This window comes from Symphalangus syndactylus, chromosome 14, assembly GCF_028878055.3.
Source record: "Symphalangus syndactylus isolate Jambi chromosome 14, NHGRI_mSymSyn1-v2.1_pri, whole genome shotgun sequence".
Taxonomy (NCBI): domain Eukaryota; kingdom Metazoa; phylum Chordata; class Mammalia; order Primates; family Hylobatidae; genus Symphalangus; species Symphalangus syndactylus.
Genome location: NC_072436.2, coordinates 35,507,385 through 35,530,920, shown reverse-complemented (window position 1 = coordinate 35,530,920; position 23,536 = coordinate 35,507,385). Strand labels below are relative to the sequence as shown.

The 23,536-nt window shown below is 37.9% G+C and overlaps 2 protein-coding genes across 11 annotated transcripts in view; one reads left to right on the top strand and one right to left on the bottom strand.

Moving 5' to 3' along the window:
• DNAH6 (dynein axonemal heavy chain 6) overlaps nucleotides 1-23,536 on the bottom strand; it is a 350,848-nt gene that overhangs the window by 294,350 nt on the left and 32,962 nt on the right. For 6 of the 8 annotated variants that reach the window (XM_055243630.2, XM_055243633.2, XM_063617552.1 and 3 more), the window contains exon 2: nucleotides 3,599-3,831. The exons of 1 other annotated variant lie outside the window; for it this stretch is intronic. In XM_055243630.2, the coding sequence (XP_055099605.1) occupies nucleotides 3,599-3,823 (225 nt within the window). In that variant the 5' untranslated portion in view covers nucleotides 3,824-3,831. Of the gene's footprint in view, nucleotides 1-3,598; nucleotides 3,832-5,056; nucleotides 5,600-23,536 lie in introns of those variants that run through there. One more of the 8 variants, XM_055243629.2, reaches the window with a different exon arrangement.
• Nucleotides 16,714-20,332, top strand: LOC129463114 (protein FAM76B-like). Of its 3 annotated transcripts, XM_055243642.2 has the most exons (3): nucleotides 16,714-17,003; nucleotides 17,142-17,323; nucleotides 17,492-20,332. In XM_055243642.2, exons 1-3 carry the CDS (start codon nucleotides 16,783-16,785, stop codon nucleotides 17,797-17,799), a joined length of 711 nt encoding a protein of 236 aa, XP_055099617.1. In that variant the 5' UTR covers nucleotides 16,714-16,782; the 3' UTR covers nucleotides 17,800-20,332. The 3 variants fall into 3 exon arrangements, with proteins under 3 accessions (XP_055099617.1, XP_055099615.1, XP_055099616.1); XM_055243640.2 differs by having other exon boundaries at nucleotides 16,716-17,332; nucleotides 17,411-20,332; XM_055243641.2 differs by having other exon boundaries at nucleotides 16,718-17,323.

The window sequence follows — 23,536 nt, the reverse complement described above, 5'->3', positions numbered from 1 at the left end:
GCAACATGTGTAATTGGATTGAGAAACTGGTTTCCAGGTAAAATATGTGTGAATTAAGTAAAATTATATGTTAAATATAATTATATGGAAATTAATATATAATTAAATATAATTATACATATATGTAATTTTTTCATCAACTCCACAACACCACTCACAGGGCCCTATCTCATAGGAATATAAGCACCAGTACAAAAGGATAATACAATTTTACTGTACCATTTGAAATACTGGCAAAACAACCTGAATGTCTCAAAAGAGGAGAATGATTTAGTAAATTATGGAATATTCATACAATCAGATACTATGCCATATATATATATAAATATGAATTTGTAATATGAAAATATTATAAACACAATTACAAATTGTAAGTTTCACACATTTGTAAAATTACAAAATTACAAATAAATTTGTATAAAATTGTTTCAGCATGGACAAAAGTAAGAAAGGACATGTCCTGGATTTTGTCAATGTTAGATGGCATGGGGGTTCAGAGATTGGGGAATTTGGAGATAAGGAAAAAATGTAAAAGAAGAAGAATAGAAAAGAAAGAGAGTAGGAGAAAGAGGGGTAAGGGGAGAGAGAGAGGAGGAAGAAAAGAAGAAGGAAGAGGAGGGGAAAGAAGCAGGGGGGAAGAGGAGAATAGGAAGAAGAAGAAGGGGAAGGGAAAGGGAGAGGAGAAGGCAGTCGAGGGGAGGGAAGTCAATAACAAAAATACATCTTTACCCACTCTATAAAAAGAAGTCAAACTACAGATGCCCACACATGTGAAATTTGTCACTAGACTATTAAGCTACTTTCTCTCTGCATGGTGAAACTTCAGGTCATTTTCACTTTTTTCCTTACTATTTTTTAATATTGTATGAATTATTTTATTCATGTATTATTTATACCGTGCAAGTTGCGTTAGTATATAATATACTGCCTCAAACTTAGTAACCTAAAAATTAACATTTATTTTGCTAAAAATTCTGTAATTTAGGCAGAGCTCAGTGGGGACAGCATCAATGCCTCAGCTGGTGCCCAGTGGAGTAGAGGCAAGCTGTCCCCACTGAGCTCTGCCTAAATTGCAGATGTCTGGCAGTTGATACAGGCTGCTGGCTGAGACTTGTTCAGATAACATCTCCTCAGAGAGACCTTTCTAGTCACCCAATCTAAAGCAGTCTCTTCTGAGTCTCTACCACAGTCCGTGTGCTCTTTTCTTTTTTTAGAAACAGGATCTCGCTCTGTCACCCAGGCCGGAGTGCAGTGGTATAAGCACAGCTTACTGCAGCCTCTATCTCCTGGGCTCAATGACCCTCTCCCTTTGCCTCCCAAAGTGCTAAGATTACAGGCATGAGCCAATGCGTTCGGCTTTTTTTTTTAATAGTTACTATCACTAGGTGAAATTGTTCAGTCTGCTTATTTAGAATTACTAGAATGTCAACATGAATCTTGTCTGCTTTGTTCATTTTTGTTCATTTGCCTTGTTCATTCCTCAGAGCATGGCTGAAACCCTGGCACGCAGTAGGCACAAAACAAACTTTTAATATACATGAGTAGATGACATTGGTGACAAATTGAACAACTTTAATCATCAACGGTTAGTGATACACTTTTGTCAAGTGAAGGCAAATACGTCGGAGAGAAATAGATGTAAAAAGGTTCATCCTAATTCCATGGGAGAAAAATGGGAAGGAGGACTTGGTGCCCCACACAACATGTGGTGGCGCAGGCACACTGAACCCTGGGGAAGAGGAGGGCAGCAGTCAGTGCCACATCCACCGTGCAAATAAAGGTTCAGTGTCAAACCAACAACAATGGTGACCTTGCATTTTGTGTTGATTCCATTTGTATTGGTTTTGTATTTTCTTTGTATTTAAGGTGTCAATTTGTTTATTAACAATTAGAATTAATTCCTAGCATAATAGTTATTTCACACAAAGTAACATCAAATAAAAAACAGCAAATCGGCACTATGGATCAAGAATGCTTTCCTTGAAGAGATATCAGTACTCAAACTTAAGTTTGAGAAGCAATGAAATAAGGATTAATATCCATAATATATTTTTAAAAACTTAAAAATAGATGATAAAGACAACTTAGTTATTTATTTATTTTTTATTTTTTTGAGATGGAGTTTCACTCTTGTTGCCAAGGCTGGAGTGCAATGGCGCAATCTCGGCTCACCATAACCTCTGCCTCCCGGGTTCAAGCGATTCTCCTGCCTCAGCCTCTCGAGTAGCTGGGATTACTGGCATGCGCCACCATGCCCAGCTAATTTTGTATTTTTAGTAGAGGTGGGGTATCTCCATGTTGGTCAGGCTGGTCTCAAACTCCCAACCTCAGGTGATCCACCTGCCTCAGCCTCCCAAAGTGCTAGGATTACAGGCGTGACCCACCGTGACTGGCCCAAGACAACTTAATTTTAAAGTGGACGAAGGTTATGAACAGATAATCCACATATTAAGTAACGGATGTGGTGACGAAAAATGAATAAGATGCAAATTATAACAACGTGATGCCATTTTTAACATATCAATGTAGCAAAAATAAAAAAAAAACTTATAGCACCAGGTTTGGTAAAGATGTGGGCAAACAGGCCCTCTCGTACACTGTAGGTGAAAAGGTAAATTTCTAGAGGGCAATTGGGTAATGTTTTTTGAAATTAAAAATGTACATATGACCTAAAGATACCATTTCTAGGAATGCATCTTAATGTGTATAAAGACAATGTCATTCAACACAGCATTATCTAAAATAGCAAAATAAAAACAAAATAAACAAAACCAAATAAAAGCAAAACAAAAAAACAAAAATGAAATTACTTGAGCTCACATCAATATGAGACCAGTTAACCAGTACTATGTTATGGCACCTCTATGCAACAAAATACAGTGTAGCTGTTAGAAAAGACACCTCTATATGCAAGGATTAGAAACATTCCTACATGTTTAAGTGAAATAAACACCTTTGAGATCAGTATTTATTGTATAATCTTAAAACTATTTATGTTCATAGACACAAATACATGTGCAAATACATTTGAATAAACAAAAGTCTGAAGGGCACACCAGTAATGATGGTAGCTAACGTCTAAAGGTGGAGAGGACAATTTTCACTTTTTAATTTTTTCACTTTCACAGCTCTTTACATGCATTTATAATTATCCAAGGGCATAAATGGTTTCTAAAAATTAAGTATTTTCAACATGCACACAATTTTTTAAATACAAAGGCATGTACTTTGAAAATAATAAAACTGTATAACTAAATATAACATTTACTAAACTTCTCAGTGTGAAATGGTACCCTAATATTTAAAAGTGCCTAATAGCATACATAGTTAAGTATTTGTATTGTACATAATCCTAGAGAGGACTTATCTGCCTGAAAACTTTGTTCACCACTGTATCCTTCAACTTAAACAGTGCCTAGAACTTAATATTTGTTTAATAAATATTTACCATATTTACAACTACATAAACAGTTATTATCTTTTAGCTTTTCATTCCTTCTTTGTCAATTCAGAGGCTGGAAATGACTTCCATCCTCCAAAGCAATTTTGCAACTTCCTCTGTGGCTACAGAGGCTAAAACAATGGTTTTTGAACTTACCAAAGGCTCTAGTTTTATAGGCTGCTGTCGTTTTCTTGTCTTCTCCTGAGCTTTTGTAATGTGCCTAAAATTTAGGATTTGTGTATTAGATTCATTTTCTGTGGATGTCACATAACTCACTCTTCCTTTGGCTTTTATATTATTCAGTCTTGAAAGTGCAGAATTTTTGGCATACTCTTCAATATCTGTCAGGTCAGATTCACTATCTGTGGCCCGAAAAGTCATCCTTACTCCTGAAAAGAATAGGTGAGGAAAAAGAAAATGAAAAGTAGATCAAAAGGATTGGGGAAGGAGGCTACTGGAGAGGGACTTAAGGTCTAGGAAGAGTTGAATTCGCTCACTTCCCTCAAATAAAACCCATCAAAGTTACCCCAGTCTTCCCGAACTGAGGACTTGAACTAAAGGAATAAAAAATTAGAAACTGTGCCTAGGCTTCAAGAACCCCTGTAGCTAGGGTGGAACCCAGGAACTTGCATTTCTTGCAAGTTCTTGGCGGATGCTGCTGCTGCTGCTCATCTGGGGACCACACTGGTCTAGATTTGGAAGGAAAAAAGGAAATGTAATTAATACTGAGATCAATGTTTCTCATCTCCTGCGGAACTTGTTCAAAATGCAGCTAATTCTAGTACACGCAGTCTGAAAAATACAGTATAGGTACTCAAGAAGAAACAAAGGAAAAAAAAGGAATTGAGGGCTAATTTCTGACACAGTGCTTCTGGAGCTTTAACGTGCAGGACAATCACTTGCAGAGCTTGTTAAAATGAAAGCTCTGATTCATACACTTTGAATAGCAAGGTCCTAAAACACTAGAAATATGAGCCTTTTGTAACGGTCTTGCACTCTGCACCACCACGCACACTTTCACCCCATTAGATGAGTGGAGATACTTCAAAACACCTTCCAAAATAGGGTTAGCACAAGAGGTCTTGAATCAGGTGTCGGCAGACCTAGGTTTTATATAGATCAGTGCTGGCCAGTAGAAATATGAGAGCTTTGTATGCAATTTTAATTTTCAAGTAATAGCATTTTAAAAAAAGAAACAGGTGAAATTAATTTTAATAATGTGTTTTATTTACCATATACAAAACATAATCATTTGAACACACAGTATAAAAATTATAGTGGTATCTTTTGGTACCACGCCTTCAAAATCCAGTGTGCTTTTTACATATGAGCACATTTCAATTCAGACTAGCCACACGAGGTCTAATGATTACCGTATTTAACAGCGCAGGTCCAGATTTGACCACTCAGCGTGAGATCTTGGACAAGTCTCTTGATATCGCTATTGCTCACTTTCCACCCCTCTATAATGATGGGCGGATAGGAGACAATCACTGAAATGCTTTTCCATTGATTTTTGCTGCCTCTTTGAGCCTTTATGTTCTCCGGAAGTCAGGCTTTGTTTCTGGCCCAGAAATCGGAGCCCAGCCCCGAGGGTCGGTTCCCAGGACTCACCAAGTCAGAATACAGCAACCACTGCCGAGGGTCTCCAGAGAGAGCAATGCCTGGTCGGGAGTAGAAAGTACTCGGTAGCGCGGAATGTTTCCTGTTGCGTAGCAACCAGCTGGCCTCTACGGAACCACTGCGCCACTGGGTAACACGTCGCCAGGCAACGTCTCAACTAGCCACAGCTTTCGGTCCAGAAGCGCGCCAGGCAATCGAGCCAATTAGTGTCTCCGAAACATTTCCCACGTCGCTGATTGTTGGAGAATCCGCACAGCTTGGTTCCTCCTCTGCGCTGGGAATTGAGTACTGTGCCAGGAGGTGTAGGCAGAGCAGCCAAAGGAGGTGGTTAATTCTGTTTGTTTCGTTGCTTATCGACCACTCACACCCATCTCAACCGCTTACAGGAATTTCTTTTCTGTTTTCCTTCAAGAGGCTTAAGACTGACTTGACGTTCAATTTAATAGAAATTTATCCGAAAGAGTCGAGAATTTCAGGAGAGGAATGTGGGCTGTGTAGACAAATGAGGTCCCACTCTCCAAGGGAGCAACCACTCTGCATCCCTGCCCTACCCGCCGACCTCCTCCCGAGTGTCCTAAGGCTCAAGAAATGTGGCCTCCTCTTCCCTTAACCTCCACTGTGGCCTTCCAACTAATGTCCTTTTCCATTTGGAAGGTAACCTTGGTGTCAGGCATAGGATGAGCCCGTATTACTTGGTTCCCTTGCCCTTTCTAACAAAGCAGACCCTGGATCTTATTCTGGCGTTTAATCTCACTTAAGTTACCAAGTGACTGTTGCTAATTTTGTATGGAACGACCCCATCGAAGGCCAGGGCCTGTTGCTTACTCAGGATGCCTTATCCCAGTTACTGATCAGGGGAAGAAATCCTTTCACCTGTCTTGATGAATCCTTACACCACATGGCCGAGCTCTGGTTTTCACCCTTGTCTCCAAAATGACATAATCACCACTGGAACTCATCATTTTCTTTTGCTCTTTTTGGTTGCTCTTTGTTACCTTGATATTTGTTTCTTGCTCTGTGTGAAGTTCTTTACATTATCGTACTCACAGCCTGCATCTTCTCAATCTTAACATATTCAGGTATGTATTTGATATGCTGATATGATTCTCTAAATCATAGATAGAGCTAAAATGGAGATTACAGGTCACATAATCCAACTCCCCTATTTGATTAGTAAGGGAACTGAAGCCCAGAGAAAGCAAGTGCTTTACTCCAGGTCAGGCAGCTAGTTGTGCCACAGACAAAACTGGAATGCAGATCTCCCAATCCCTAATGAGAAACTGGAAACAGCAAGAGAGTAAAGTCAGTTTAGAAAAAATTTAAAAAATTCAGAAAAACTTCAAATGTAGACAAAATAAAGATTAATTCCCCAGAGATGGAAAAATACACACAAAACTAATTAGCTAGTAAAATGCAATCATTGATATAAACTAATAATGGAAAAAGAAATTCAAAGCCAACTCAATACAACTCAATACTTTATGCTCAAACAAGCATAAAGTTATAATAACATGCAATGTTAGACACATCCTCAAAATAGATTTCATTTCGGATGTGCAGTGAAAATTTTAATCTGTTCCCTTCAAAGTTTATGTAATGGAGACAAATCTATTGCTCCTCAATCCTGGACTCCCTTTTTTAGATTAAGGTGGATTGTACACAAGTGTTACCATGTGCAGCTGAAAGCATTCCAAAAGCTAAGGAGTGTGTGTGTGTGTGTGTGTGTGTGTGTATGAGTGTGGTGAAGTGGGGGTGGGGAGGATTGGAAGACACAGACATAGTTTTACAAAGATATTACTATATGAAACACTACTCATCAAATCTCTCCAAGCTTATTTTTTAACGTGGCAAGATGTTATCTTCATTACCAACTGACCACTTACTAAATCAATGTAGACAGCTTTGTGTATAGCCTGCTATTTTTATAGTTCTTATAGATAATTGTTACAACTCATTGGTTGTTTCTTATGTGCCAAGTACTGTGCTTTATACTTTGCATTCATTTTCTTAAGTACTGCTAACAAACATGAAATTCCCATTTCATAGCTAAAGAACTAGGTTACAGATGGTTACTCACAAGTTCACATCTTTAATAGTAAAAGTAAATGCACTTAAAATTTTTTTAGCATTAGGTTAAGATTTATATACCAGGCCATTTGTGATGGGTGCTATTCCACTAATCATTGCAATAACCTTATGTTAGAGGTATTATTATACCTATTCCACAGATAGGAAATTGAGGCTTAAAGAGGTTATGTGACTTTCCCAAGTCACTTCAGAGGTAGTAAGTGGCAGAGCTGAGATACAAATCCAGATCCATCAACTTAAATTTCTATATGAATTTGAGCCCAAGATTATTGAATCATAGAATTCTTCTTCTGGATATATAGTGGAGTATAGCAGGGCTCACAGAAATAAGGGAATCCTCAAGTGTCAAAATAATAATCAGATGAAACCAGAGCAATACATAACATGGAAGCTGTGGGTGCTGTGGGTACAAATGCCTATACAAAGAACATATAGCTTCAGGGATTAATGCTGAGGAGAAATAGAAGACTAGGCCTTGCTTGAGTCTACATAAAATGGAAGAGCAAACTATAGTTGCCACACACATCTGAGACTGTTGGAAGAATTATCCCCTCAGTAATAGGTTAGACTAGGAAAAAACTGGCAGTGACAAAAACCTACAGGAAAACCAGCATATTTCTACCTGCAGATCCAGGTGGAAAAAATTGTTAAAAATATAATAGTCTCCCCCAGGAATTTATGAGTATAGACAAAACTAGTTCTGGGTTTTTCATTTACACTACCTATGTGGTCTGGGGAAAAAATGCAAACTACTAGGAAATACTCATGAAGAGAAAGGCATCATCAACTCTGAGTCCTTAGAATTCTCACAAGTTAGTTTCAGCCAAATATAAATTTACAATTAAAAAAAAACCCAAACATACAAGAAAACAAGCCACTCCAAACAAGAGTTAGCAAAACAAGACTTAAAAGGCAAACACATTATATATTAGAACTCTTAAATATAGATTACATAAAATATTTATGAAATGTTCAAGGATAATGACAATATAAAATTTAAAATAATTATGGGAATAACATTAGCAAAAATGGTAGAGTAGGAAACTCTAAAAGTCCATTCTTCCACAAAAGTTATGAGTTCAGTGACTTTAGAGATTTCAGTAACCACATGTGACAAAGCATACAGTCTTTAAATAATAGTTTACAAAAGTCAGCAGCAAACAAATACGACCTACAACAGGCAGAAACAACAAATTCTTAGAAGGCAGGAGAATCTGATTTCCAGAGTTACCATATTATAATATTCAACATATCCAATATCAAATTTTCAACCAAAAGTATGAGACATGCAAACAAAGAAAGTATGGTCCACTTACAGGAAGAAAAACTTAATTAATTATAAATTAAGATGTTAATTGTAATCATAGGGCAACCACTAAGAAAATAACTAAAAAAATAGATAAAAAGTGAACCAAAATGGTACACTTAAAAAAATCTACCTCATACAAAAGAAGGCAATAGTGAAAGAATTGAAAAATAACATATGGAAAACAAATAGAAAACGTCAAAAGTAAGTCCTTCTTCATCAGTAATTACATTAAATGGAAATTGATTAAACTTATCAGTTAAAAGGCAGAATGAATCAAAAACATGACTCAAATACATATTGTCTATAAGAGACATACTTTAGATTCAAAAACACGGATAGGTTGAAATAAAATAATGGAAAAAAGATATTTCATGCATGCTCTAAGCAAAAGAAAGCTGCAGTGGCTATGCTAATACTAAACAAAATAGACTTTAAGACAAAAACTGTGATGAGAGATAAAGGTTATGAAAATAGTCAATCCATCAAGAAGCTAGAACAATTAAAACATATATTCACCTAACAACACAGCCCCAAAACATATGAAGTAATAACCAACAGAATCAAAGGGAGAAATAGATAATTCAACAATAGTAGTTGAAGATTCTAGCTTCAGTAATGATAGAACAACTACTGCCACGGTTTGAATGTGTCCCCTGAAGTTCATATGTTGGAAAATTAATCCTCAATGCAACAGTGTTGAGAAGTGGGGCCTAATAAGAGGTGATTAGGTCAAAATGGAGACCTAATGCAGAGACCTCATGAATGGATTCATGTCGTTTTCTTGGGAGTGGGCTAGTTATTGAGAAGGCTTGTTATAAAAGTGAGTTGGACCCTCTCTTGTTCTCTCATGTATTCTGTTGCCCTTCCATCTTCCATCATGGGGGAATGCAACATGAGGTCCCATACCAGATGCCACTGGCCTCTCAATTTTGGACTTCCCAGCCTCCAGAACTGTAAGAAATAAATCTTTGTTCTTTATGAATTATCCAGGCTGTGTTATGTATTCCATTATAGTCACATCAAATTGACTAAGGGACTATAGAAAAGATTAATAAGGAAATAGAATAATTGAGAAACACTATAAAACAAACACACCTGAAAAACATCTATAAAATGTCCCACCCCCAAAACAACAGAAAACACTTTCTTTTCAAGTGCACATGAAACATTCTCTGGGATAGACCATGTGTTAGGCCACAAAACAAGTTTCAATAAATTTTAAAATTTTGAAATCATACAAAATATCTTTTCTGACCACATGAAATAAAATCAGAAATACTAGCAAACTGAATCCAGCAGTATATTCAAAGGATTGTACACCATGGGTAATTATGATTCATCACAGGAATGTAAAAGTAGTTTAACATAAAAAAATCATAAATGTAATACATCATATTAACAGAAGAAGAGGGGAAAAAGACAGCATGATCAACTCAATATATGCAGGAAAAAGCATCTGATAAAAATCCATCACTCTTTCATTATGAAAACATTAAACAAGGAATAGGAACAGCTCCAGTCTACAGCTCCCAGCATGAGTGATGCAGAAGACGGGTGATTTCTGCATTCCCAACTGAGGTACCGGGTTCATCTCACTGGGGAGTGTCGGAAAGTGGGTGCAAGACAGTGGGTTCAGCGCACGGAGAGTGAGCCGAAGCAGGGCGAGGCATCACCTCACCTGGGAAGTGCAAGGGGTCAGGGAATTCTCTTTCCTAGTCAAAGAAAGGGGTGACAGATGGTACCTGGAAAATTGGGTTGCTCCCACCCTAATACTGCACTTTTCCAATGGTCTTAGCAAACAGCACACCAGGAGATTATATCCCGCGCCTAGCTCACAGGGTCCTACGCCCACGGAGCCTCACTCATTGCTAGCACAGCAGTCTGAGATCAAACTGCAAGGCCTCAGCGAGGCTGGGGGAGGGGCGCCTGCCATTGCTGAGGCTTGAGTAGGTAAACAAAGCGGCAGGGAAGCTCAAACTGGGTGGAGCCCACCGCAGCTCAAGGAGGCCTGCCTGCCTCTGTAGACTCCACCTCTGGGGGCAGGACACAGCCAAACAAAAGGCAGCAGAATCCTCTGCAGACTTAAATGTCCCTGTCTGACAGCTTTGAAGAGAGTAGTGGTTCTCCCCACGTGCAGTTGGAGATCTGACAATGGACAGACTGCCTCCTCAAGTGGGTCCCTGACCCCCGAGTAGCCTAACTGGGAGGCACCCCCCAGTAAGGGCAGACTGACACCTCACACGGCCGGGTACTCCTCTGAGACAAAACTTCCAGTGGAATGATCAGGCAGCAACATTTGCTGTTCACCAATATCCGCTGTTCTGCAGCCTCTGCTGCTGATACCCAGGCAAACAGGGTCTGGAGTGGACCTCCAGCAAACTCCAACAGACCTGCAGCTGAGGGTCTTGCCTGTTAGAAGGAAAACTAACAAACACAAAGGACATCCACACCAAAAGCCATCTGTATGTCACCATCATCAAAGACCAAAGGTAGATAAAACCAAAAAGATGGGGAAAAAACAGAGCAGAAAAATGGAAAACTCTAAAAATCAGAGCACCTCTCCTCCTCCAACAGAACGCAGCTCCTCACCAGCAACGGAACAAAGCTGGAAGGAGAATGACTTTGACGAGTTGAGAGAAGAAGGCTTCAGACGATCAAACTACTCCGAGCTAAAGGAGGAAGTTCAAACCCATGGCAAAGTAGTTAAAAACATTGAAAAAAAAATTAGACGAATGGCTAACTAAATAACCAATGCAGAGAAGTCCTTAAAGGACCTGATGGAGCTGAAAACCAAGGCATGAGAACTACGTGACGAATGCACAAGCCTCAGTAGCCAATTCGATCAAGTGGAAGAAAGGGTATCAGTGATGGAAGATCAAATGAATGAAATGAAGTGAGAAGAGAAGTTTAGAGAAAAAAGAATAAAAAGAAATGAACAAAGCCTCCAAGAAATATGGGACTATGTGAAAAGACCAAATCTACGTCTGATTGGTGTACCCGAAAATGACGGGGAGAATGGAACCGAGTTGGAAAACACTCCACAGGATATGATCCAGGAAAACTTCCCCAATCTAGCAAGGCAGGCCAACATTCAAATTCAGGAAATACAGAGAACACCACAAAGATACTCCTTGAGAAGAGCAACTCCAAGACATATAATTGTCAGATTCACCAAAGTTGAAATGAAGGAAAAAATGGTAAGGACAGCCAGAGAGAAAGGTCGGGTTACCCACAAAGGGAAGCCCATCAGACTAACAGCTGATCTCTCGGCAGAAACTCTACAAGGCAGAAGAGGGTGGGGGCCAATATTCAACAGTCTTAAGGAAAATAATTTTCAACCCAGAATTTCATATCCAGCCAAACTAAGCTTCATAAGTGAAGGAGAAATAAAATACTTTACAGACAAGCAAATGCTGAGAGATTTTGTCACCACCAGGCCTGCCCTAAAAGAGCTCCTGAAGGAAGCACTAAACACGGAAAGGAACAACCAGTACCAGCCACTGCAAAGACATGCCAAATTGTAAAGACCATCGAGGCTAGGAAGAAACTGCATTAACTAATGAGCAAAATAACCAACTAACATCATAATGACAGGATCAAATTCACACATAACAATATTAATGTTAAATGTAAATGGGCTAAATGCTCCAATTAAAAGACACAGACTGCCAAATTGGATAAAGAGTCAAGACCCATCAGTGTGCTGTATTCAGGAGACCCATCGCACGTGCAGAGACACACATAGGCTCAAAATAAAGGGATAGAGGAAGATCTACCAAGCAAATGGAAAACAAAAACAGGCAGGGGTTACAATCCTAGTCTCTGATAAAACAGACTTTACACTAACAAGTATCAAAAGAGACAAAGGAGGCCATTACATAATGGTAAAGGGATCAATTCAACAAGAAGAGCTAACTATCCTAAATATATATGCACCCAATACAGGAGCACCCAGATTCATAAAGCAAGTCCTTAGAGACCTACAAAGAGACTTAGACTCCCACACAATAATAATGGGAGACTTTAGCACCTCATTGTCAATATTAGACAGATCAATGAGACAGAAAGTTAACAAGGATATCCAGGAATTGAACTCAGCTCTGCACCGAGCGGACCTAATAGACATCTACAGAACTCTCCACCCCAAATCAACAGAATATAAATTCTTCTCAGTGCCACACCACACTTATTCCAAAATTGACCACATAGTTGGAAGTAAAGCACTCCTCAGCAAATGTAAAAGAACAGAAATTATAACAAACTGTCTCTCAGACCACAGTGCAATCAAACTAGAACTCAGGATTAAGAAACTCACTCAAAACAGCTCAACTACATGGAAACTGAACAACCTGCTCCTGAATGACTACTGGGTACATAACGAAATGAAGGCAGAAATAAAGATGTTCTTTGAAACCAACGAGAACAAAGACACAACATACCAGAATCTCTGGGACACATTCAAAGCAGTGTGTAGAGGGAAATTTATAGCACTAAATGCACACAAGAGAAAGCAGGAAAGATCTAAAATGGACACCCTAACCTCACAATTAAAAGAACTAGAGAAGCAAGAGCAAACACATTCAAAAGCTAGCAGAAGGCAAGAAATAACTAAGATAAGAGCAGAACTGAAGGAAATAGAGACACAAAAAACTCTTCAAAAAATCAGTGAATCCAGGAGCTGGTTTTTTGAAAAGATCAATAAAATGGATAGACTGCTAGCAAGACTAATAGAGAAGAAAAGAGAGAAGAATCAAATAGATGCAATAAAAAATGATAAAGGGGATATCACCACCAATCCCAGAGATATACAAACTGCCATCAGAGAATACTATAAACACCTCTATGCAAATAAAGTAGAAAATCTAGAAGAAATGGATAAATTCCTCGACACATACACTCTCCCAAGACTAAACCAGGAAGAAGTTGAATCTCTGAATAGACCAAAAACAGGCTCTGAAATTAAGGCAATAATTAATAGCTTACCAACCAAAAAAAGTCCAGGACCAGACGGATTCACAGTCAAATTCTACCACAGGTACAAGGAGGAGCTGGTACCATTCCTTTTGAAACTACTCCAAGCAATAGAAAAAGAGGGAATCCTCCCTAACTCATTTTATGGGGCCAGTATCATCCTGATACCAAAGCCTGGCAGAGACACAACAAAAAAAGAGAATTTTAGACCAATATCCCTGATGAACATCCATGCAAAAATCCTCAATAAAATACTGGCAAACTGAATCCAGCAGCACATCAAAAAGCTTATCCACCATGATCAAGTGGACTTCATCCCTGGGATGCAAGGCTAGTTCAACACATGCAAATCAATAAATGTAATCCAGCATATAAACAGAACCAATGACAAAAACCATACGATTATCTCAATAGATGCAGAAAAGGCCTTTGACAAAATTCAACAACACTTCATGCTAAAAACTCTCAATAAATTAGGTATTGATGGGACGTATCTCAAAATAATAAGAGCTATCTATGACAAACCCACAGCCAACATCATACTGAATGGGCAAAAACTGGAAGCATTCCTTTTGAAAACTGGCACAAGACAGGGATGCCCTCCCTCACTACTCCTATTCAACACAGTGTTGGAAGTTCTGGCCAGAGCAATAAGGCAGGAGAAGGAAATAAAGGGTATTCAGTTAGGAAAAGAGGAAGTCAAATTGTCCCTGTTTGCAGATGACATGATTGTATATCTAGAAAACCCCATAGTCTCAGCCCAAAATCTCCTTAAGCTGATAGGCAACTTCAGCAAAGTCTCAGGATACAAAATCAATGTGCAAAAATCACAAGCATTCTTATACACCAATAACAGACAAACAGAGAGCCAAATCATGAGTGAACTCCCATTCACAATTGCTTCCAAGAGAATAAAATACCTAGGAATCCAACTTATAAGGGACGTGAAGGACCTCTTCAAGGAGAACTACAAACCACTGCTCAATGAAATAAAAGAGGATACAAACAAATGGAAGAACATTCCATGCTCATGGGTAGGAAGAATCAATATCGTGAAAATGGCCATACTGCCCAAGGTAATTTATAGATTCAATGCCATCCCCATCAAGCTACCAATGACTTTCTTCACAGAATTGGAAAAAACTACTTTAAAGTTCATATGGAACCAAAAAAGAGCCCGCATCGCCAAGTCAATCCTAAGCCAAAAGAACAAAGCTGGAGGCATCACGCTACCTGACTTCAAACTATACTACAAGGCTAGAGTAACCGAAACAGCATGATACTGGTACCAAAACAGAGATATAGACCAATGGAACAGAACAGAGCCCTCAGAAATAATGCCGCATATCTACAACCATCTGATCTTTGACAAACCTGACAAAAACAAGCAATGGGGAAAGGATTCCCTATTTAATAAATGGTGCTGGGAAAACCGGCTAGCTATATGTAGAAAGCTGAAACTGGATCCCTTCCTTACACCTTATACAAAAATTAATTCAAGATGGATTAAAGACTTACATGTTAGACCTCACACCATAAAAATCCTAGGAGAAAACCTAGGTAATACCATTCAGGACATAGGCATGGGCAAGAAAATTTTTGCAATCTACTCATCTGACAAAGGGCTAATATCTAGAATCTACAATGAACTCAAACAAATTTACAAGAAAAAAACAAACAACCCCATCAAAAAGTGGGCAAAGGACATGAACAGACACTTCTCAAAAGAGGACATTTATGCAGCCAAAAAACACATGAAGAAATGCTCATCATCACTGGCCATCAGAGAAATGCAAATCAAAACCACAATGAGATACCATCTCACACCAGTTAGAATGGCCATCATTAAAAAATCAGGAAACAACAGGTGCTGGAGAGGATGTGGAGGATGTGGAGAAATAGGAATACTTTTACACTGTTGGTGGGACCGTAAACTAGTTCAACCATTGTGGAAATCAGTGTGGCGATTCCTCAGGGATCTAGAACTAGAAATACCATTTGACCCAGGCATCCCATTACTGGGTATATACCCAAAGGACTATAAATCATGCTGCTATAAAGACACATGCACACGCATGTTTATTGCGGCACTATTCACAATAGCAAAGAGTTGGAACCAACCCAAATGTCCAACAACGATAGACTGGATTAAGAAAATGTGGCACATATACACCATGGAATACTATGCAGCCATAAAAAATGATGAGTTCATGTCCTTTGTTGGGACATGGATGAAACTGGAAAACATCATTCTCAGTGAACTATCGCAAGGACAAAAAACCAAACACTGCATGTTCTCACTCATAGGTGGGAATTGAACAATGAGAACTCATGGACACAGGAAGGGGAACGTCACACTCCGGGGACTGTTGTGGGGTTGGGGGAGGGGAGAGGGACAGCATTAGGAGATATACCTAATGCTAAATGACGAGTTAATGGGTGCAGGAAATCAACATGGCACATGGATACATATGTAACAAACCTGCACATTGTGCACATGTACCCTAAAACCTAAAGTATAATAATAAAAAAAAAGAACCACATCTGCAGGTGAAGAAATATAAAGATGAAAATATTTTAAAGTTACATTAAGTAGTAATGTCATAAAACAGTTTGCATAACATGATTATATTTTTGTAAGCCCAGAATATATATAAACTCAGAAACTATATAGAAGAAAAACATAACGATTTAGGAGATTTATGGTTATTTTTATGTGATGCCCTTTGCTATTCTGTGTGTTTAAAAATAAAGACCATCTCCTAGTTTTACACTGAGAAAAACGACTTACTTTTAAATTAGCATAAGAAGGCATAAAGTGGAGGGACCATGAACTTGGTGGAGGCCAGGATGAAATGGATCAGGAGCACCGCTGAAAGATTTAGTTTTTGATAAAAAGAAATGACATCTGTCCCATGTAGATGGGAGGAAGGTGGCAGTGGGTTAGCTAAAGTGATAGATTTGGGGCCTTATTTATTCCATTTCCTCTCTGAAGCAGGAGATGTGGTCAGCTGCTGAGAAGGGTGGAGGTGGGAGTGGTAGAGGCTTCATATAATTTATACGGGAGTTAACGTCTCTTCAGCCTTGGCTGTCCAGTTTAATTTCAGGGTCTGTGAACTGCTTACAATTGTATTCATGTTTGTGTGCATGCATTTCTTTGTCTATAACGTTGATAAGATTCTTAAAAGAGTCTGACCAATCACCTCTCAAAGATGAGAATTCGGGGCGCGAGGCAGGGGGAGGGCGAGGAGGAGGAGCCCGCGGCCCGGGCCGCGGCGGCGGCTCTCGGGTTCTCCGTAGGGCCCCGCCTCGGAGCGGGCGGTGGCGGAGGAGGAGACTGAGGAGCAGGATGGCGGCCTCGGCCCTGCACGCCTGCACCGAGTGTACCCAGCGCTATCCCTTCGAGGAGCTCTCCCAGGGCCAGCAGCTCTGCAAGGAATGTCGGATTGCACATCCTATTGTAAAATGTACTTACTGCAGATCAGAATTTCAACAAGAGAGCAAAACTAACACAATTTGTAAGAAGTGTGCTCAAAACGTGAAGCAATTTGGGACGCCCAAGCCTTGTCAGTACTGTAACATAATTGCAGCATTTATTGGTACCAAGTGTCAGCGTTGCACAAATTCAGAAAAAAAGTATGGACCACCTCAGACCTGTGAACAATGCAAACAGCAGTGTGCTTTTGATCGGAAGGAGGAAGGAAGAAGAAAGGTTGATGGAAAGTTATTATGCTGGCTCTGTACTTTATCGTACAAAAGAGTTTTACAGAAGACGAAAGAACAAAGGAAGAGCCTGGGATCTTCACATTCAAATTCATCTTCTTCATCTCTTAGAGAGAAAGACCGGCATCATCCAAAACATCATCACCACCATCATCACCATCACCGTCGTCACAGCAGTAGCTATCACAAAATCAGCAATCTAAGTCCAGAACAAGAGCAGGGACTGTGGAAACAGAGCCATAAATCCTCTGCAGCAATTCAGAATGAAACTCCAAAGAAAAAGCCCAAATTGGAATCTAAGCCATCTAATGGAGATAGCTCTATAAATCAGTCAGCAGATAGTGGGAGAACAGACAATTTTGTCCTTATAAGTCAACTGAAAGAAGAAGTGATGTCACTTAAGCGTCTCTTACAGCAGAGAGACCAGACCACTTTAGAAAAAGATAAAAAGTTAACTGAACTAAAGGCAGACTTTCAGTACCAAGAGTCAAATTTGAGAACAAAAATGAACAGTATGGAAAAAGCTCACAAAGAAACTGTGGAACAACTTCAGGCCAAAAACAGAGAACTACTCAAACAGGTGGCAGCATTATCAAAGGGTAAAAAATTTGACAAAAGTGGAAGCATACTGACATCTCCTTGAGAAAGTAATTTGTTTAGCATGTCTTCTTACAATGTAAATTTGGGGAAAAAAAATTCTGTGAAGCCCTTAAATTCTGTGTAGTAGAAAAATATTTTTGCACACCAAATGAATTGGTGTGTTTCCTATTCACTTTTATAATTGATATACAGCATTTTTTAAGTTGTAAAATGTTCAAATAAAACTTCAACTGGTTTGAAGTAACTTTTTAATTGTTTGATATAAAGGAACTTTTTTGCCAGCAATAGTATTAAACAGTTGTAAAGGAGTGCATGAGTAGTGCTCTTTGTAAAATGCAACATGCAATAATAGACTAGGTATGGTTTAAGAAGTCAGAGCAGCAGGGTTTTTTTGTTTTGTTTTTGTTTTACACTATGCTAATTTCAGACAAACAGTTTTCAGTTTAGAAATACAAAAACTTTTAAACTCGAAAAATGGCGAACACTGGTTTTTTGGGAATTGTGTTTTTACTTTGCATCAACATGAATTTAGGAGAAAATCACGGTGCTTTTATTAAATGAACTTCAGATATACGTAAATTTGTTTTTTAAAGTTACATCATTAACATTAGTAACCTAGCATTTTCATTATTGGTATAGGAATTAATGTTTATTGTACAGTATCTAAGGTAAAATGTGTTTCTGTTTTGTAAAAACTACTGTAGATTTTTACTTACAAGTGCCTTTTTGCCACCTAATGTTTTTATTTATAGGAATGCTGATCTTTTGTACACAGTTTGTTTTAAAATCATGTTTAATAAATGTTTGTATATAAATGCATATGTACAGAAGCCTATTTCAAAAGGAAATCAAAGTTGCTAGTAAAATGTTTGAGATTACATTTAGAACTAACTGATAATGCATATAGATTGTAGAAAATTTTGTGATTTGTTTCTGTGTGATAAGGGAAGCTGTTGGTCTTTGAATTCATTTAATTATGTCAAAATAGTTCCCCAAAGATTTAATTTTAAGTTGCTTCTTAAAGAGTAATTTTATTTTTTATGTCATATGGCTTCATATTAGTATTTTGTGAGTTACATGTTTTGCTTTATTTTTTATAAAATTTCTTGAAAATTTTAATGTTTCTACAATGATCCATATATCTGCTTTTCCTATGTGTGGTTATCTAAGTTAATATTTATGTACAACATAATTTGTAAATTTAAAGCAAATCTGAAAAAAATTAATCTTTTTAATCCAATCTGTGATAATCTTTGAATAAATTGGAATCTACTATAAGATTCAGGCACTATAAGTAAATTGTCCTAAAGTCTTTAAAATTGTCTATAAAAGGTTAAGGTAGGGTGGGATACGTTATGTGAAGTTATTGACTAACTATATTCTGATCCAGCGGTTTTCAGCCTGAAATGGAATTTATCTCCTAGTTATTATCAGTTCAGAGTTTTAGTTTGATTTTAAAGTATTGCTAGATACACTGTATAGAGTGAGTTGCTTCTCAATAATTTATGGGCAAAGATAAATTTGCTTCATGTAAAACTGTTACTAAATTTATAAGTTTTAAAGATTTTGTTTTTATACAAGCATTGATTGTGAATGTCATATCAAAGGTTGGCTTTCTTAAGAACACATGATTGAAACAAATTTTTTTTAACATGATGTGTTTCAATGGACTGTTCTCATAGTTCATTATAAAGTGATACCAAATAATTCTTTGTCCATTTTGAAAGCATAATATAGGGTAATTTTCAAGCGATAGAAAAAGATTCAGTTAGAATCTTGTAAACTAAACCAGTTTATTTTTATGAGATCTTCATGTAATAATTTTCTTAAATTTAGTACTCTCAACCATGATAGATAATGCCTTAACATGGATTTTAACGTTTGCAGGATTTGTTAAATTCATAAGATAGTTATTACCTTTCTTTGAAATTTGTAATGTTTTATATTCTTGTTTCATAGCCATTTATCAGTCCACAGTGGTCATTATGGTTTTACTTTTTGATAGTTCTTACATCTTGTTGGAGAAACTACAAAAGAAAGTTGTCCTTGTCCTTCCTCTTAGCTAACATCAAAATTAAAAATAGTTTAATATTAATATTAGCTAACATTAAAAGGGAAGGTAATTCAGTTTTAATGTTAGCTAACATTAACAGTCTAATAATTTAGCTTTGTAAATTCCAAGGCTAAAACCCTTTCATGGGCTTCACAGTATTCAGTCCTAATTAAATACCCTTCTTTATTCCATGACCTTATTTTATAACTTAAATTTTTTGCAATTGTATAAACTAGTAATTCAGTCCCAGTCCTGGATCTCTGTAGTGTTTTGACTTAATAAACTGATATTCTTTAAATGTGGACCTGTAAGGAGATGCTATGGTGTGGTGTATTGTGCTTTTAGCCTGTTTTCCACTATTAATTAGCATTTACCAGTAAGGGTCATTTTGACTCAAGTTATTTATGTATTAATAGCCTGTGAATATTGCAGTCCTTTTTAGATTATATTGGTCTAAATATGCATTCTGCAGTGAACCTGTTAAGCTGTTCACATGTATAGACTATTGAAATACTGTACTTGTTGACATTTTGTACTTTTTTCTAGATCCAATATTTCACAATAAAAAACTTGTCAAAGGCAAAAAAAAAAAAAAAAAAGATGAGAATTCGACACAGTCTGCAAGTGGGGCACCCTTAAGTGTTGGCATAAGTCACAGGCTGCTCAACTTTCTGAGGGGTTTGTGATATCATATTCTGTTGCTTCATCACCACCTCGTGGTCAAATATATGCATTACCAGATTTTGAATCAGGGCAATGGTTTCTCAAATCTGAAAGGAACTTGAGGCATTATACGGTCTAATGCCCCACTAGTTATAAGAATTAATAATTATTGTAAAGCTTTCCTTCAAAATATTGAACCAATGTGAATATGTATGAGTGATAAGCCCTGCCAAGCCTAGATAATTACATTTCAAGACTTAAAGGTCTTTGCAGAGGTGATCTCTAAGTTAGTGTTTTTGTGATTTGAAAAGGTCAAAGAGGCTGGACGTGGTGGCTCATGCCTGTAATCCCAGCACGTTGGGAGGCCAAAGTGGGTGGATCACCTGAGGTCAGGAATTCGAGTCCAGCCTGGCCAACATGGTGAAACCCCGTCTCTACTAAAAATACAAAAATTAGCTGGGCATGGTGGTGCATGCCGGTAATCCCAGCTACTGGGGAGGCTGAGGCAGGAGAATTGAGTGAACTCAGGAGGTGGAGGTTGCAGTGAGCCAAGATTGCCATTGCACTCCAGACTGGGCAACAGAGCAAGACTCTGTCTCAGTAAATAAATAGTCAAAGGGCATTTAAACTTAATTGCATATTAAGATCACTTAGAGAGCTTTGAAAAATTCTGATGCCCAGGCCACACATCATATGAATTAAACTCTCTAAGAGTGAGAGATCCAGACATTGATACTTTTTCTAAAGTGTCCCCTACCCCAGGTGATTCCACACAGACACATCTGAGAGCCTCTGCCACAGCAGCTTGCTATTCAACGTGTGATCCATTGACTAGCAGCATTGGCATCACCTGAGAGCTTGCTAGTCATGCAGAATCTCAGATACTGCTCCAGACCTCATGAATCAATCTGTCTTTTAATAATTCCCAGGTGGTTCAGTTCATATTAAATTTTATAAGTGCTGCTATGGAGAACAGAATTGGTGTCCAGTAGGTCTGCTGGATATGGAAGGCTGGAATGGTGCCTGGAAGGTGAGTTTCTCAACTTTGATCACTTCCAGTTACAGGAAATGCATTATATCTGTGCCTCTGTTAGATAGTTCTAACTTTCAGAAAGTTCTGTTTTGGGTAGATGTCAAAATCTACTCTCTAGTCACTTCTACAAACTGTCCCCGTGTTTTGTTTTTAATGTTTGAATGCAGATATTATTCTACCCTTAATTTTCCTTCTTTAAATCTCTCCCTCCTAACCTTTCAGTTTCTTTAGTCCATGTATGATATTTTTGCAGAACTCTCTTTAGTAATTCTACACTAAAAATGGCTCTTGGGACTGAAAGTGGGATTTTGGATGTGATGTGACATAATGAGTACAGTAGGAAAATGATTCCCCTTCATCTAGAAATTCTACTAATGTCTCCTTTTTGCTTCCTGAAAATCAGGATATTAGTCACGGTCTTCGTAAAATGCTACATTATAGAGAACCTGTATCCAGCAAACAAATCAACACGGATGGTCCCAGGGCCTCAGATGATTCATATGCTACCACTAATAGTGTCCTGAGCTCTCAGAGAGAGACCAACGTGTGAGTTCTGGGCTGAGGTTTTTTGGACCTTTGTCTCCAGTGGAGCCAGACTCTTGTCCCTGACCCCCTTCTCCTAGGACCACATCCTTTCACAAAGACAGCCCTTCCCTCAGTGTGGCTGTCAGGGAAAACCTGCAAACCGCAACTGCTGCCTCTGATCTCACTCTGTTCATTCTGTCTTGCCTTTGACTCCAAACTCAAACTAATGACAACCACTCCTGTTCTTACTGTGGCCTTAGTTCCTCGTGCTTGACCATAATACACCTGTGTGCCTTGGTGGGGAGTCTTGCCTGTTGTCACAGTCTCTTAAAACTGAACAAACAGCCTATCATGGACCAGTTTCATATCAGTTATTCTTGTTAGAATATTTGATCTCAGCATCTCACCCCTTTACTTATCTTTGGGCCTGAAGCTGTTGTGTCTACCAAGGATGTCCCAGCCTAGCTTCCTCTTGGACCATCTGCATCACTTGTATAGCCATCCAGTCTTCTGGTGCCGATTCCTTCTGGAGCCTTTCAGTCATGACTCATTTACATAACTTTTTAACTCCAGGAATTTAAACTATGTAGGCTTAGCCAATGATTTTTGCTTATAGTGTTCAAATTAGCATCTTGGAGAGAAATTTTTCAGCATTTGTTGAGTTTTGAAAGCTCTGTGTATCTTTTAAAGGTAGTTTCTCTTTTATAAATTTGACTTTAAAAATATGTGATCAGAGGCACAAAGATATTTATTTAAGGATTTTTATGGAAGCTACATTTAAATAAAATAGAGTATCTAAACTATGATTCCCAATAAGTTGCTCTAGCCAATTAAAACGATGAGGAGAGCTATATGTATTGACATGACATGGGGAAATATACTCAATATATTGCTAAGTGAAAATGTGAGTTTCAGAATATTATACATTATTTCATTTTGTTTAAAAATACACATATGCTATATAGTCTATACTTATGGTACAGAATTTGTATACATATATTATCTACATATAGCACAGAGCAGGGATTAGCAAACTCTAATCTATGGGTCAAATCCAGACTTCTACCTGTGTTTTTGTAAATAAAGTTTCATTGGATCATAGCCATGTCCCTTTAAAATAGTAAATAAAAATATTTACTATCTGGTCCTTTAAAGATTTTCCAACCCCTGCTATAGTAAATATATATATATGTAGTATATAGAAAAATATATAGAATATACAGAATATATAGAAAGTGGTCACCATGTCAAGATAAAGTACCATTTTTATTTTAGGAGACTGAATCTTCTAGAAAATTTCTCATTGCTGTCAGCTTTGCTTGTGTTATGATTTTGTAGTTTGTGTCATTATTTTTTATTATCTTTAGACATATTGGAACTCAGTAAGTTAATACTAGAAAGACTCCAGAAATTGTGGTTTCAAATGGTAAGAAGATAGTGACACACAGTGGGCAATAGCAGTAAGCCCTGAGAATTCATTCTCCGAGGCACTTAGGTATTTGGATA

Bases quoted from the DNA above. Each gene is read 5' to 3' on its own strand.
- LOC129463114 (XM_055243640.2), top strand. From the start codon at position 16,783: ATGGCGGCCTCGGCCCTGCACGCCTGCACCGAGTGTACCCAGCGCTAT. The intron at 17,333-17,410 runs GTAGCTATCACA...AATCCTCTGCAG, and splicing joins CCATCACCGTCGTCACAGCA to CAATTCAGAATGAAACTCCA.